This window comes from Ceratotherium simum, chromosome 26 (assembly GCF_057802395.1).
Source record: "Ceratotherium simum simum isolate JZ-2026a chromosome 26, ASM5780239v1, whole genome shotgun sequence".
NCBI classification, from domain to species: Eukaryota; Metazoa; Chordata; class Mammalia; order Perissodactyla; family Rhinocerotidae; genus Ceratotherium; species Ceratotherium simum.
Genome location: NC_141925.1, coordinates 445,810 through 461,025, shown reverse-complemented (window position 1 = coordinate 461,025; position 15,216 = coordinate 445,810). Strand labels below are relative to the sequence as shown.

General features: G+C 55.9%; 1 protein-coding gene and 1 non-coding gene across 5 annotated transcripts; both read right to left on the bottom strand.

The window, feature by feature from the left end:
• On the bottom strand, positions 1–159 carry LOC147913502 (small nucleolar RNA SNORA29). The gene has a single exon (XR_015548651.1). It is a non-coding gene; the product is annotated as a small nucleolar RNA SNORA29 (small nucleolar RNA).
• Positions 160–2,799: 2,640 nt separating this feature from the next.
• DECR2 (2,4-dienoyl-CoA reductase 2) lies at positions 2,800–14,770 on the bottom strand. 4 transcript variants are annotated; one of them, XM_014793377.2, is made up of 9 exons: positions 14,084–14,714; positions 13,492–13,560; positions 12,265–12,316; positions 11,491–11,626; positions 10,097–10,221; positions 9,930–10,023; positions 9,611–9,715; positions 8,883–9,097; positions 2,800–7,729 (listed from the first exon to the last, which is right to left on the bottom strand). In XM_014793377.2, exons 1-8 carry the CDS (start codon positions 14,161–14,163, stop codon positions 8,883–8,885), a joined length of 876 nt encoding a protein of 291 aa, XP_014648863.1. In that variant the 5' UTR covers positions 14,164–14,714; the 3' UTR covers positions 2,800–7,729. The 4 variants fall into 4 exon arrangements, 2 of the variants coding, with proteins under 2 accessions (XP_014648863.1, XP_087305409.1); XR_015556457.1 differs by having other exon boundaries at positions 9,611–10,023; positions 14,084–14,752; XR_015556458.1 differs by lacking the exon at positions 13,492–13,560 and having other exon boundaries at positions 9,611–10,023; positions 14,084–14,770.
• Positions 14,771–15,216: the final 446 nt, after the last annotated feature.

Here is a 15,216-nt window from a genome sequence, read left to right as displayed (position 1 = left end):
TTTTTTCTGTTCAGCCATTTCATATAGGAGGAGGACACAAATAAATCCTCCCTCTTCAGATAATGGCAATTTTAATCTATCCCATAAGCATAGCCAGCGTGAAGCCTTTGTTCCTCTGCCTACTTAAGCAAGCTTCTCTCAGGGGGCTGTAGAGGGTGCACATCTCCTGTCGAGCCTGCCACCACTGGAACTTCCCTGTAAGTAACTCCCTAATAAACCCACATGTCTTGCCCCCAGTATCCAGGTCATTTCTTTGGTCTCTCAGCAAGATACCCTGCTGCCTTAGCCCAGCTGAGCATGCAGCCCTAGAATATACAAATAGGAAATCATGTTGTACACCTGAAACTAATATAGTGTTATATGTCAATTATATCTCAAAAAAAAATTGGCCTTCTGATTGACAAAAGACACATCCTAGCCTGGCGTCTTTGTCCGCTCAGGCTGCCGTCACCAAATACCATGTGCTGGGGGCATAAACAACATTGATTCCTCACAGTTCTGGAGGCCGGGAAGTCCCAACTCAAGGTGCTGGCGGATTTGTTCTGGTGACAGCTCTCTTCCTGGCTTGTGGTGAGGGCCTCCCTCTAGGTGCGTCCTCAGGTGAGAGCCGTCTCTCTTGTTACCTCTTCTTATAAGGCCACTAATCCCATCTGAGGGCCCCACCCTCCTGACCTCATCTAACCCTAATCACCTCCCAATCACCCACCTCCGAATACCCTCCGGTTGGGGCCTAGAGCTTCAACATATGAATTTTGAGGGACACAATTCAGTCCATAGCAATTGGGAAGAGATATTTAGAACAGAAGCAAATGACAAAGGATTCATCTCCAGAGTACAAAGAATTCTTCAAAAGCCAGCAAAAGAACAGCAGCCCAGTAGAAAAGTGAGCAACAAGTACAGATCAGCAGCTCCAGAGGAGAAAACTCCAGCGGCTGATAAACATGTAAGAAGATGCTGAACCACTGGTGCTCAGGGAGCGAGGAAAGGCAGTGCTGGACACCAAGCAGAGTAAAGACAAGTCTGACACCAGCAGAGAGCGTGGGGATGCACATCTCTGATACGGCTGAAGGTCTGTGCGCCTTCAACCTGGCACCTCCACCTTCCAGAAAGCAGCGTGCGCAGGCCCGGGGGAGACAGGAGAGGGTGTGGTGCAGCACTGTCCGTGGCTCTGTGGGGGCCGTCTGTTGTGATGGAACGCTGGGTAGCAGTTTCGAAGGGTGAACCACATGTCAACACAGGCAGACTCTCCTAAAACAAGCCATGTGAGAAAGCGAGGTGTGGGACAGACACCATTTTTGCCAAGTTTAAAAACACATCGTCAATAACATGTATTGCTTTCGAACGACTTCGTTTATAGTAAAAATACGAAAACAAGTTTCGGAATTATATTGAGGGGCACAGAAGAGGAAAGGGCTGAGGGGTAGAAGTGTCACTATATCTGCAGCATTTATTTCCTTAGAGACAGACAGGCTGGGAACAAACCGGGCAGAGTACCAGCATCTGGCAAACCCAGGTGGTAAACACATGGTGTCTCTTGTTATTATCGGGGCTTATCCACATAGTTTAAGAATTTCATAATTAAACACTTTTAAAATTAAGTAAATAAATCCCCTACGCAAAGTCTCAAAGATATCCGCCTATACTTATAGTTTTTCCTTTCACAAGTCCAGTATGTCTTTAATCCATTTGGAGTTTTTTGTTTTAATGTGGTTGGTGTAAGATAAGAGACCCGACTTTATTTTTCTCATTGAGCCAGTTTCTCCAAACCATCTGTTCTTTCCCACTATTTGTGAGATCACCTCTATCAGCCATTTTACTTTAATATTTGAAAGTGATTTGTGTGAGTTGGTGGGGGGTGGGGAGGAGGTCTCAAGAGTGGAGTGATGCTGGAAACCCAGATCCGAGAGCTGGGGAGCAGTTATTGGGTGCGTGTCTGAAGGAGCCACCCTTCCAATGGGGACAATTCCACATTCATCAGTGGCAGGGTCCTTCCCTCAGTGAGCACTGAGGGCCGTGCCGGGCTGGACAGCGGTGCTCAGAGCCCTGCGTCCAGAGCTCTAAGTCCAGGGCAGAGCTGGCCAGTGGTCCAGTGGGAGCCTCATGCAGGGCACCTTGGGGCAGCTAGCCAGGGGTGTCCTCAGTGCCCCAGGGAGGCCGTGAAGGTGGCCCTGGAGATGGACAGCAGGAAAGGGGCTGAGCTCTATTCTGAAGGAAGAAGGGACCTGCCACAGACCTGTGACGGGGACCGGCGAGAGGAAGGAGCAGACCACCGCACAGCCTGCACTGGGCACCCAGAAAAGGGGGCCTGGATCTGGTGGAGGGCCAGAGCCTCTGCCCGCTGTTCCCACCTTTGAGCAGGTGTCGGCCCCTCCTCCTCATGGACCCTCTTCTCCCACATAGTCACCCCCCTTGCAGGCCCGCCCTCCCGGGCCCTGAGCTGCCATCCTGGATGGATGACCAGTTCTCACCTGGGAGAAGGGGCTAGGGAGAGGTGAGAGGGAGGGATGACCAAGGGGTGGGAGGAAAGGTTTTGCAGGTGGTGGTGCCTTCATTATCGTGATTGTGGGGATGGTTTCACGGGTGCAGACATATTCAGGGCTCATCAAATCATACATTTCACACACGAGCAGCTTATTGTATGTCAATTATACCTCAATCGAGCTATAAACAAAAACTTACAATTTTGCAAACCAGATGAACATTCTGTGTTCGGTAGGTCAACTTAGAGAGGAGGCAGTTTCAGGGCTAGACCACACTCTCGCCCAGCAGCCTCCCGCAGCTGGGAGCACAGATCCACACTCGTGTTTACTGGTATTTTATTCAGTGGGAAAAGGATTTTTTATCACCTTCAAATTTAGGAAAGTACATTTCTTAGAGTAAAAATAGAACATGAGTTTGTAAGGCACAATTTAATCCTCCTGACTCAGCCAAGGTTTGCATGATTTCCTTATTCTCACATTTCGCTCTCAAGTTGCTGGCACCTGTTCTTTCTTCCTGTGATGACAGGCATCTCCAGTCCCCCTGAGCCCAGAGCGCTTTCCAGCCCACATTCCGCACCCACCACACATCCCTGCCGCCAAAATCCCCGCGGGGACACGCGCTGAGGAGCTGGCCAGGAGAGGTTTGTACTGGAGTCAGAACTTCCTTTCTTTAGCCTCAGGTCACATTTTCCACAGAAGTGAAGATCTAATTCACATCACTTCCCCTGTTGTGTAGAAATTGTCTACATTACATGTGATGGTGGAAGAGTTAAAAGTTAACTCTGCCTGTTTCTGACGAACATTTCTCATTCCTTCTTCAGGTGCTGTCTTGTTGAGATGCTCTGACACGTGGACGTGATGAGGTGCCCTCAAAACTCCAAAACTTGGAAATGAAATTATCCTCTGAGAGTTCAATTAGTGAGATCCATACTGATTATGTTTGTCACCTCAGGAAATAACACAAAAGATACTCAGTAAATAAATGACTAAAGTGTTACTAAGGCCTCTACCTGTCAACAAGGTGATGCGGGGATCTCATCCCAGAGAACTGAGCCGGGATCCAGGGGTGAATAGGACATCCGGTGGTTCCCTGTGTGTGGGGGGCTGTTTCACTGAAGGGCCCGGGCGAGAAAACAGGAAGTCCAGAGATGGATCCAGTCTCCGCCATGGTCCCTAGCACAGAAGGGCTGAGCTGGGCGGAGTCTAGGCCCCGGGATACAAGCCGGGAGTGTGGATGGCTCATCAGACTTGGGCAGCCTCTGCCATCTCCCAACTGGCCTTGGGTTTCACCAGAGAGGGAGACCCGAGACTCATCCCATCCCTGGAGGGGAGTGTATGCACACGCACACACAATCAGCATGCTGGGCTATACATTGGTCTTTTGTGAATTTGTCTGATGTGAGTGAGGACCTGCATGGGATGGTCTGCTAACACGCATTTTCTAGAAGCAGTCCCTCTCCAAGCCCATGACTGCAGTGCGAGTTGCCATGTTTATATGATGCAATCAACCCTTGGCCATGGTTTACTGAACAAGAGTCGGGCACCTGACCCAAACAGACGAATGTGCATCTTTCCTCAGGAATTTGGACGTGAGTCTGACAGAGGACTACTGTCTCTCTCTCCAGGAGGCTCGGCTACTGCTTGTACGCACAGTGGCTGGGACCTGGGTGCAAAGAAAGCTGATCTGTGGCGAGCGGAAGGTGCAGGTTCACGGGGCCAGGTGGAGGTGAGAGAAGGAAGGGAGATGAGCCCTGGGTCCCGGCTTCGTCCTGGAGCTCCAGTGCATCCTCCCCCTGGAAGGAGCCTGTGGAGGAGCCCAGGAGCTTCCCCTTTCATGTCCTCTCTTTGAATCTGAACAGCCAGAGTAGCTTTCTGTCCATGCATCCAACAGAGATGGGCCTGAGTGCCCCAAGGGAAATGCACGAGGGGGCTCATGCCCACCCCCTTCCCAGCCTGGGAAGCCGTGACCCCCGAGAACCCACCTGCCCTGCTCAAGGGGATGACACTGCCCAACTGCAGCACCATCAGGTCTCCGTGCAGAGCCAGGGACAGGCCTGGACATGCAGCCCAGGGCAGGGGCTTGACCACTGAGAGGCAGGCTCGGTCTGCCCCATGGGATAAGGACAAAAGGGTGTGAGGGTCAGAGAAGAGGGGAGCCCCTGCTGAGCCTCTGACTGCTGAGGTCCTCAGGGATCCATCACCTTACTCTCCCAGCGAGCCATGTGCAGACGCAAGGCTGAGAGGAGACGGGAGGGTCAGGAGAGCCAGTGGCACTCATGTCTGGGTCCCCAGCCGGGTGCTGGGCACAGCAGGTGCTCAGAGTGCACTTGGTGGGTGGACAGTGTCCACTGGGGTGGCCCAGCCCAGCAGGGACCACAGTGCATGGCCAGGAAGGAGAGGGGAGAGGAAGACGGACGGGGATGAGGTGAACAACTCTGACAACTGGGGACGCTCACGGGAGAGCAAACCAACCTGGGGCCAAGAACACGGCACAAGTCCGCTTTGGGAAATGGGCGTTAGTGCCGGGGCCTGACCTCCAGCCCTTTCTGAAGTGACCCGCAGGACAAAGCTCGCACCCGCAAGCCACAGTAGAATTTTACCAGGTTACCATGGCAACAGAGGAGTCAGCAGAGAGAAACTTCCCCAAATTAGCACTGCTTATTGAAGGCAGTTTTAAGGTTTGCTTTGCTTTCTGTGTTTACAAAGACGAAGGCACACGTCATAGTGTTACATCATAGCGACGTTTCAGGAGTGACCTGCGTGGCTTGCACAGTTGCATGAGCCAATCCATATAATGAATCTCCTATTGGTTCTGTCTCTCTAGAGAACCCTAATACCGTAATAAAAGGCTTGCTCCTGGAAACCGCTTTCCAGACTCTTCCGTCTTCCTGGAGCTGAGCCACTACTGAGTCCCAGCAGGTGGCCTTTTTCTTAACCAGACCCCCTGCTGGACAATGTTCACACCTCTACTGTGCATCCTGGCCTTCAAAGGCAGCAGAGCCTGCTCATCCAAGCTGGCAGGACACCCTCCCTCCTCGGGCCACCCCCCAGGGCCTCCCCAGGGGAGGACAGCTGCCCCAGCTCTCTGGCCTTGTGGGGGTCTCACGACTGCCCCAGCCCCTCACTGGCTGCAACTCCCCAATAACTGCTTTCAATGTTTTGTTTTCCCCCAGCAGCACCACAAGGACCCATTTACACGCCCTGCTGTGGACTTGATGCCACCACATTCTGGTCTCCGTGACAATAAGGAGCACCTTGAAATAGCAACCGCTGCTCCCTATGCCAGGTGGCCTCCCAGCTGGGATGGTCCGGGGACCTCCCTGCCACTCCGCTGCACCTACGAAGGCAAGAAGGGGCCATCTCTTTTCATAAAGTGAAGGGACAAGTGAGCGTGGGTGTCTGGGGCAGAGGGCTTAAGCACACGCTCTTACGGTGGTGGGAACTGACTGGGAGCAAACCAGGACCTTGCGGGGTACGGCAGCTCTCTTGGGGACCAGTCTGAGCATGTCCCCTCCCACCAGGAGAGCAGACAGCCTCTCCTGGCCTCGGGGTGGGCTCCACCTGCCTGAGGACGGAGGCTTCAAGCATTAGGAAGAAGAGTTTTCTAAGCTCTTCACAGAAAAAAGACAGGAAGGAAACGCCCCTTTCCTCTAACTGACCCAGTCACCAGTGATTCTTTTCAAGTGTCTTCCTTTTCCTTCTAAAAACTTTTGCAAAGTCTAACAGATACATGTTTTTATAGTAAAAAGATTATTTTTCAAGGAAATGCCCTTTCTGGCAAAACTCTATGACCTGTGCTTATGCAAATGGGCAGTACAGACAAGGAGTGGGGAACCACGCGCCTTGACACAAACAGCACAGAAAACAAGCCCCCGGGGCCAAGTGGCCTGAATGTCAGGAAGCAGTCATCCAAGGAACAAATGAGGGGCCAGAATTTCCCCATCTCCCTGGGCCTGAGGGAGGGTGCTGGTAATGACGGGGACGGGTCACCTGGGGGGCCTAAAACGACAGCCCCTGAATGACGGAGCACTAACTTCACCGGGATGTTCCAGCAAAGGACAGACTCCAGCGCAGATGGGAGTAGCCCCAGCCCATGTCACCAAAGGCCAATGGGGATCCTGTCTGCAGCCCACACACCCTGGTGAGGGAACCCAGGACACCAGGCCGGGGGTGGGGGGGGCTCAGACATGCTTCTCTGGCCCCCTGGTTTGACTTCCCTTTGCTAAGCAAAGGTCTTGAAGTGGGAGAGCAACAAGGAAAGATGGAGTTTGAAATGCCCCCTTCTCCCCACCCAGGCAGCCACCTCAGCACCCACTGGGCATAGGCAGGAGGAGAAGGGAGGCCAGCTCCTGACCCCGGGTCGTGGGGGACACCCCAGCAGCTTGGCTGCATCTCCACTCTCGAAGGAGCTTGGAAATGCTGCCCTCCCTCTGTGGACACCCATGTGGTGTGGGCAGCAAGCCGGCCTTGCTGCTTGGTCAGTCTGGCCCATGCAAAGGAGATGGGGCCATGGGGAGGGAGTGTGGACACAGCACAGTTCCCAGAGGAAGGGCCAGTCTCTGCTTCAGACGCTCTGCTGAGACTGTCTCTCAGCTAGGCAGCTGGGCGGAGGTCCCAGGAGAGCCCTGCAAGAGGCATCTGTGTGGAGAAGCCAGAGCTGATGTATTGAATTAAGACTATGCAGATCATGACCTGCGGGATGAGGGGGCACACGCCACCCACGAGGGGTTGGCAGGGAGCTCCCTCAGCATCCGAGCTCCCACTTTGGGGACCTGTAACCCATGGGGTCGTTTTGATTGAAGGCACAATTTCAATACTCACATAAAGGAAGTCAAGTTACAGGATTTATTACTTACAGATCCCAGAATGGGGGCGTGGGGGGCAATGAGCTGGGGAAGGGCAGTCCTCCATCCTAGGTCACAAGGGAGCAGGAGATAGAGAGCAGAGCAGCAAGCACCTGTCACTTATAAGGTGGTTGAGGTGGAGGTCACTAACTTTTCATGGGCATAATTCTAAACGGTTATTTTAAAAGGTGCCCCAGGGAAGGCAAAGCGGGAATTTATGGGGGGAATCCTAAGCTCAGGTCCTTATCTCAATGTCCAGACTCGTGTGAGCAGGTTGTCATACTGTGAAATGCCAAGGCAGCAACTCAGAATGGCTGTTTTCTCATCACAGCGTCCCAAGAACCCAAGAGTGAGCTGCAGACCAGCTTCCCCTTCAGAACCTGCTTTGCTTCAGCCATCCAGCGCCTGTCAGAAATGCCAGCAGACGCCAGGGTCACAGGGGACGACCAAGGGGCATCAGGACCCGCCTCCTGCACAGCTAAGGGGACCGTGTCTGCCCTGGGAAGCACCCACGAGTGGCCAGGCCAGGGCAGGCAGGATGCCGTGGTCCTGCATCAGCGCCCAACGAGGGCAGTGAGCAGCCAGGCCTTGTGCATCTTCTGGGGTGCGGGCACCAGCAGCCCCCTTCTGCCTTCTCCCAGAGCTCCCCAAGATGAGCGCTCCTCATTCAGTGATGGGTGCCAGCCCAGGGCCCACACCCTCCCGCTGCCTGGTCACCCATGTGCCACAGGCACTGAGGATGTGTCTGCTAGCAACCAACCCACAAAGGGCCTCAGAAGAGGCACTTCTCAGCACCACCTGTGCCCATCAATAAACCTCCCTGGGGAGGACAGGGGTCGTCACGGAAGCCTGCTCCAACCACAGCTTCACAGTGTGACCGAACGCTGTGAGCTCCCCGGTGTCCCTCCACCACACCCGCCCCCTTGGATGGAAAAGGAGCCAGCCAAAGTCCTAAAACATTCCTGCCACCACCCTGCAATGGGAACCCTCCTGGGGGCTTTGGAGCAGAGGGGCCCAGAGGCACAGGCAGTCCTGATGAGGCAGGGCACACCACCTCAGCGTTCCTCAGGGGAAGCTGCTGCTCAGAGAACCAGGATGAGTGGCCTCATGGGCCAGCCACACCACTGGGATTAGTGAGGGCAGAGCGGAGAGCAGAGAGCAACAGCATCCTCCCCGGCCCTCAGGGGCCAAGCAGGCCCTCAGGCCTCCAGCGAGGGTCACCCGGGGCAGCTCCCAAAGAGAGAGGGGGGTTCCCTTTGCTGCAGGCAAGCCATGCCTGTCCTGGTTTGCAGGAGGCCCTGAGGTCTGGGTGCAGCTATGTCGGGCTAGGCCCCCTCCTGGCACAACCCATCTGCCCAGGAAGACCCCTCCCCAGCTTTGCCTACATATGGCCTGGTCTGTTGGGTAGTGGAAACCCCAAAGTGTCCGAGAACACATCTAGGAATATGCCCAGAGAATTGAGGGGAAAGGCACAGTGACCATCGGCCCACTGGGTGGGGGTTTTGGGAAGGGGGCCAAGGACACAGGTCACCCCCAGAAGGTAGGAGCAGCATATCACCTAGAGCTTAGCAGAGGATGCAAAATCCGCCAGCAGCCTGATGTCATTAGGGAACGTCAGCCACGCCCCACCGTCAACCACCAGCAAGGCCCCGGTCACATAGGATGCCAAAGGGCTGGCCAGGTAGAGCGCACTGTGGGCGACCTCCGTCTTGTCCCCCAGCCTCTGCAGGGGGCTGGCCAGGACGTTCTTGCTCATGCTGGCCTGGGGGCCACCTGGGAGGGCAGCAGGAGGGTCAGTCCCTGTGAGCCCCAGGACCCCAGGCCTTCTAGCCTCCCCTGCCCAGCCTCCCCTAACCCACATCCAGGAATGTTGGGGGCACCATCAGCATCATCCTGGTAGAGCAGGAACAGGCCAGGTACAGAGTGACACCCCCACAGAACCAGCATAGGGGTGGGGGATGTAGACCCTGCCAAGGTTCTGGAAGCTTCAATGGGTGTCCCACTTTGTGTCCGGCTCACATATCAAGGCCAGCAGCCCTGTGGCCTCTACCTCCAGGGAGCAGCTGCCCAAGTCCGGCTGACCATTAGTCCATCACAGGTGTGTGCTAACCAAGAGTGGCTCTGACTCGGCTTGGGGACAGACTCTGCCAACCCTGGGGAGCCATGAGGACCTGGCACTTATCCCAGGCCTGTCCCAGCCAGATGGGAGGGGAGCACGCAGAGGCACTGTGGGGCCTGTGCCCAGGGGACCATTTATGGGGGTCCTGGGCTCCCCAAGAGCCTTACCCAGCCGCCGGAACCCCTCCGTGCCACTGATGGGGCCGGGGGCAAGGCTGTTGACACGGATGTTCTGGGGACCCCACTCCACAGCCAAGTGCCGCGTCATCGCATCTGCACGGAAGGAAGGCAGGCAAGAGGAAGAATGCAGTGCTGCTGTGCCTTCTGGGGTGGCCTAGGTGTGAAGTGGGGCTCAGGGCCAGGGCCAAGGCCCGGCTTCTCCACTGCCCACCACTGGGCTCAGCTTCAGTCAGACACTGCCGGCCTCCAGGGATGGAGAGGGACCCAACGGGCACCCAGGTTGGCAGACCAGAGGGGGCACCCGTACCCACAGCTGCCTTGGCAGAGCCTGCATGCACTTGGAGCACCTGCCCCCGGGTACCCAGTGTTGCGGTGATGTTCACAATCACCCCTCCATGGTCCTGCAACACACGGCGGGAAGGGGTGTGAGTGGGTGGTCAGAAGAGGGGAGGCCCCAGCCACGAGGACACCCACCCGGAAAAACTTCTCGTAGAGCACGCGAGACACGTTGAAGGTGCCCAAGGTGTCAATGTCCATCACAGTCCTGAAGGCGTTGGAGGACAGTGCGCTGGCAGGGCACAGGAAGTTTCCAGCTGCACCTGCAGGGTGGAAGGAGACGGCAGGTGCTGGAGCTCCGGGCGGCTGGACCCTCAGGGTGGTCCCAGCTGGACCGGGGAGGAGACCCAGGCATTTGGGTAAGTTCCTGAATGACAAAGGCAGGACCGATGTCATGGGTTGAACTGTGTTCCTCAAAAAGATGTGTTGTTGGGGCGGGCCCGGTGGCGCAAGCGGTTAAGTGCATGTGCTCCACTGCGGCGGCCCGGGGTTTGCCGGTTCGGATCCCAGGCGTGCATTGATGCACCAATTGGCAGCCATGCTGTGGCGGTGTCCCATATAAAGTAGAGGAAGATGGGCACGGATGTTAGCCCAGGGCCAGTCTTCCTCAGCAAAAAGAGGAGGATTGGCAGATGTTAGCTCAGGGCTGATCTTCCTCACCAAAAAAAAAAAAAAAAAAAGATGTGTTGAAGTCCTAACCCCTGGTACCTGTGAATGTGACCTTCCAGGTATTTGGAAATACGATCTTTGCAGGTGTGATCAAGTTAAAATGAGATCATACTGAATTAGGGTGGGCCCTAAAGCCAAGGACTAGTGTCCTTACAAGAGGAGAGGACAGATACACAGGGAGAAGGCCATGTGAAGAAGGAGGCAGAGATGTGGCCACAAGCCAAGGAACACCCAGGACTGTGGGCCACACTGGGAGCTACGAGAAGGCCCTGGAGCAGAATCTCCCCTGGAGCCTTCAGAGGGCGTGGCCCTGCCAACACCTTGGTTTCGGATTTCTGGCCTTCAGAACTGAGAGAGTGTATTTCTATTGTTTTAAGCCACCCAGCTCGTGGTACTTCCTTAGCGACAGGAAACTAATACACCTGATGTTTTTAGAAGGGAATTTCAGCAAAGAGTGAACATAAATGTAAACTAAGACTATAGTTAACAATATGTATTAATATTGGTTCATCAGTTGTAACAAATGCAATATGTTAATAATGGAGGACACTCTGGGGGGGTATATGGAATTCTATGTATTATCTACCCAACTATTCTGTAAATCTAAAACTGTACTAAAAAAATAAAATTCATCCTTTTTTTTTAAAGAGGTAGCTTCAGGACATGAGAGTGCCCCCCAACTCTGTGATTCAGCCAAGTTCACGGAGCGTCCACTTGAGCCATGGCTGCACTGACCCGGAACGAGCAGAGCTGGGCCAAGAGAGTGGCCTGGAGTCTGGACAGGAGTTCTGGGGTCTCCAAAGCCCCCGGTCTGGTATTGCTCACCCGTCAGAAGCCCCCTGGCCTTGCCCACAGCGACTCACAGTTAATGAGAATGTCGATTTTCCCAAACTCCTTCAGTGCCTGGTCCACGGCGGCCGTGATGACTGGGGGATCTCGGACGTCCAGAGACAAAGGGAGGCACCGCTGGCTGGTGGCAGCAGCCAGCTTTCTGGCAGCCTAGAAGCCGGACAGAAAAAGAGAGGTGGGCAGCAGCCGAGTGGCCTTGGAATGGAGGAAAAGCCTTTCAGAGTCTGGTGAGGATGTGCCCAGGTTCTGCTGGGAGGCTGGAGTTTGCTGCTGGACCTTTCTCTGGGGAGGCGCAGCTGGCAAGTGGCCAGTCCCTGGGGCCACGACCCTTGGTGGACATTTCTAAGACCTCCCACACTCTCTCCCTCCCAATGGCCCCAGGATCCTCCCTCCACATCACCCTCCAGGCCACCGGTCACTGGTAACTGGTCAACAGCAGCTCCAGCTGATTTCCAGTCCCTGCCGAGAGACCAGCTGTGGCAGTGATGGGACTCTCCTCCCAGGTGGGGGGGACATGTGGACCACCCTCATAACCCTGGTGAGCCCAGAGCTCTCTCTTGGAGCCACAGTATCACCCAACACGAGGCCCCCTCACAGGACCCAATGATTAGACTTAAAAAACAAACAAACAAAGATGTCCTCGGGAGGCCACTTCCACTGAGGCTCCATATTTGGGAGAGGAGAAGGTTTTGGTGTCACCATCCTCTGGGCCTCAGGACCCTCCAGACCCAGGCTCCAGGCCCACACAGCCACCCACAGACAGGTGGGCACAGGAGAGACCCCCTCACCGTCGACACTCTCGGAAGGCTTCTGCTGGCGATGACCGTGTGGCAGCCATGCCTGCAAAGCCAGAGGGCAGATGTGAGAGTGGCAAGACATGAGGGACACACCCAGGTGGACTCCTGCCCGGCACTCTAAGCAGAACCCCCTTCCCCCGGGGATCTCTAGGGCGGAAGCACCAGCCCAGGGCTGAAGACACAGTTGGCAGAAGACACAGGGGCCTGAGCAGGGCTGAGCAACTGTGGTGGGACCTCAGGAGGGTGCCATCAGCGCCCACCCCATGGTTTCTGGGTTGGGCCTCTCTGGCACAGGGTATCCCAGCCACACAGGGATGCAGGACCCGTCCCAAACACCATATGCATAGAACCAAAGCAGCTGTGAGCCTCAGATGCGGGCCCAAGCATCTGCATGGAGCCTGCTGGGTCCCGCTGGCTCGACCCCACACGCCCCAGCCACCCTTTCCCTGTGAGGTTGGAGTGAAGGACAGAGCCCATTCTGACGCCAGGGTGCCTTCTCTGCCTCATGTCCTGACAAACTCAGCCTCGTGGTAACAACAGCAGCTACCACCTGCTAAGCAGTTCCCACCTAATGTCAAAACTACCTTGAGCACGGGTGGCCACGCTGCGCTCTGCTCTGAGAAGCAACACGCACAAAGACACCAACTAGGAAAACGAGTTCCCCCAGAATGGGTGAATCCCAAAACCTTGTCCAGTGGGACTCACCTCTCTTCCCACCTTCTCTGGGGAGAAATTGAGGAAGGTCCCTAGGATATCAACAGGCTCCCTCTTCCCCAACCCCAGCCTAACTCTGGGCCTCTTCCTGGGAGGGGTGACAAGTTGCTGACCAGGGCCTGAGGCCACAGAACTTGTGTCCCAAGAGACACTGTGCTCTGCAGAGTGCTAGGGTCCAACTTGGGCCCCCCAGACCCTGGCTTGGCAAGGCCCCAGAGGGCCCTGCAGCAGAGTTAACTCAACCTGTTGAACTCCCCGTCTTTGTACAAATGTGGATGCTGAGGCCAGAGCCACAAAGTCTTGACTAACCTCTAGGAGAAAACCCTGGAGTCTTGCCTCCCCTGGAGCACTTGACCCCCTTCAGATGCTCCCTGGTGGCCCCTTGCCCAAAGGGGTTCCCATCACCCACCAGTGTCTTGCCCAGGGATCCCAGGATCCAGCGGGGTCCATGCAAGGAGGGGCAAAGGTCAGGGGTTGGCACCGGGCACACAGGGCAGTGCTCACCGCATGAAAATCTCAGCAATCCGGAACCCGATCCCAGACCCACCACCTGTGATGAAGGCGACTTTGCCCCTGAGAGAAGACCAGAGGCTCTCTGTTAACTGAGGGGCGGGGGGGAGGTGGGTGGTTCTCAGAGGACTTTTACTGCCTGCACCTTATCAAATCTGAATTGTTGGCAAGGAACATGGATGATTTTTGTAAGGAGAAACTGAAACGTTGCTTTTTAAAGCCTGCATTCCTAGGCTTTCTAGGTCTTCAGGAAAAAATATCTCAACCTAAAATTCTCTATTCAGAAAGGTATCAATTAAGTAAGAAATGATTTCAAAACATACAAGGCTTCCCCCACCCAGTCCTCTCTCCCAGGATTACCACCATGAATCCCCATCACCACTGGCCAAGACAAACAACGCGCCCTCCGCAGGGCAAAGATCAAAATACCGGAGCACTCGCATCCCTAGGGCCACCTGGACATCTGGACAGTCTGGCGGCCGGGCACGGGGTCCTTACACATCCCAGTAAAACCGCAGTCCCTGTGCCACCTCTGCGGAGGTTGCATCCCGGGCGCCCCGAGAACCCGGCCCCGCTCGTCCCTCACCGGAGCAGGTCGGGGCAGAAGAGGTGGCGGTACTCAGGAAGACAGTCGTCCTCTCCGACGTCGGGCGGCTGCTGGGCCATGGCGCTCGGTACGGTCCGAGGGCGGCGAGGACAGCAGGAACCCGCCCGGGAGAGATCGGCGCACCAGCCTCCGCCTCCGGTACTTGCGGCGCTCTGGGGCCGTCTGCGCTCCGCCCCTACCGGCCCGGGATTCGGTGGCCCAGCCCACCGCCGCTGCCCCACCCACTGCAGCCCTCACTCCTCCCGGGACGTCCCGCCCGCCGCCGCCTCCGCTCCTCCTGGGACGCCTCGCCCACCGCTGCCGCCCCGCCCACCGCGGGCCTCACCCCTCCCGGGACGCCCCGCCCGCCTCCGCCTCCGCCTCTGCTCCTCCTGGGACGCCTCGCCCACCGCTGCCCCGCGGCCTGCTGGGACTGGAAGACTGTCCACGCACCGCGGCGAGCCGGCTCCCGCAGCCAAGGCGGGGGCTCGCGGGCCGGCCTGGGGCTTCTCGGCTTCCCCCACTGCCGCGAGCCCAGCCGTGCATTTAAAACACCTAGTTGGGGTGTGCTCAGCATTTCAGCGCCCTGGTCTCAGGACACCTCCCTGCCCTGTTGCATAAATATGACAAAAGAGGAGAGCAGAGGGCCGGCCCGTGGCTTAGCGGTTAAGTGCACGCGCTCTGCTGCTGACGGGCGCTGACGGCCCAGGTCCGGATCCCGGGTGCCACCTACGCACCGCTTCTCCGGCCACGCTGAGGCCGTGTCCCACATACAGCAACTAGAAGGAAGTGCAGCTAAGACATACAACTATCTACTGGGGCTTTGGGGGGAAAATAAATAAATAAAATCTTTAAAAAAAAAAAAAAAAGAGAGCAGAGAAGGGGACTAGGGCCCAGAAAGCCACGGAAACGAGGAAGGCCAGTCCCTGGCGTGGCCAGCCTCAGTGCCAGTTTCCAAAATGACCCATTTGGTGGCCGATATGAAAGATCAGGGCACTTCACTCAGGTGGAGACACAGGTGGCAACCTGTCAACTTAAAAAGCAAATTAGTCTGTTAATTTAGCTCAAAATGAGTTTACTCAGGGATAGCCAAGAATTACAATTCAGGATGTGCGTGCTATGGAGAATCATAG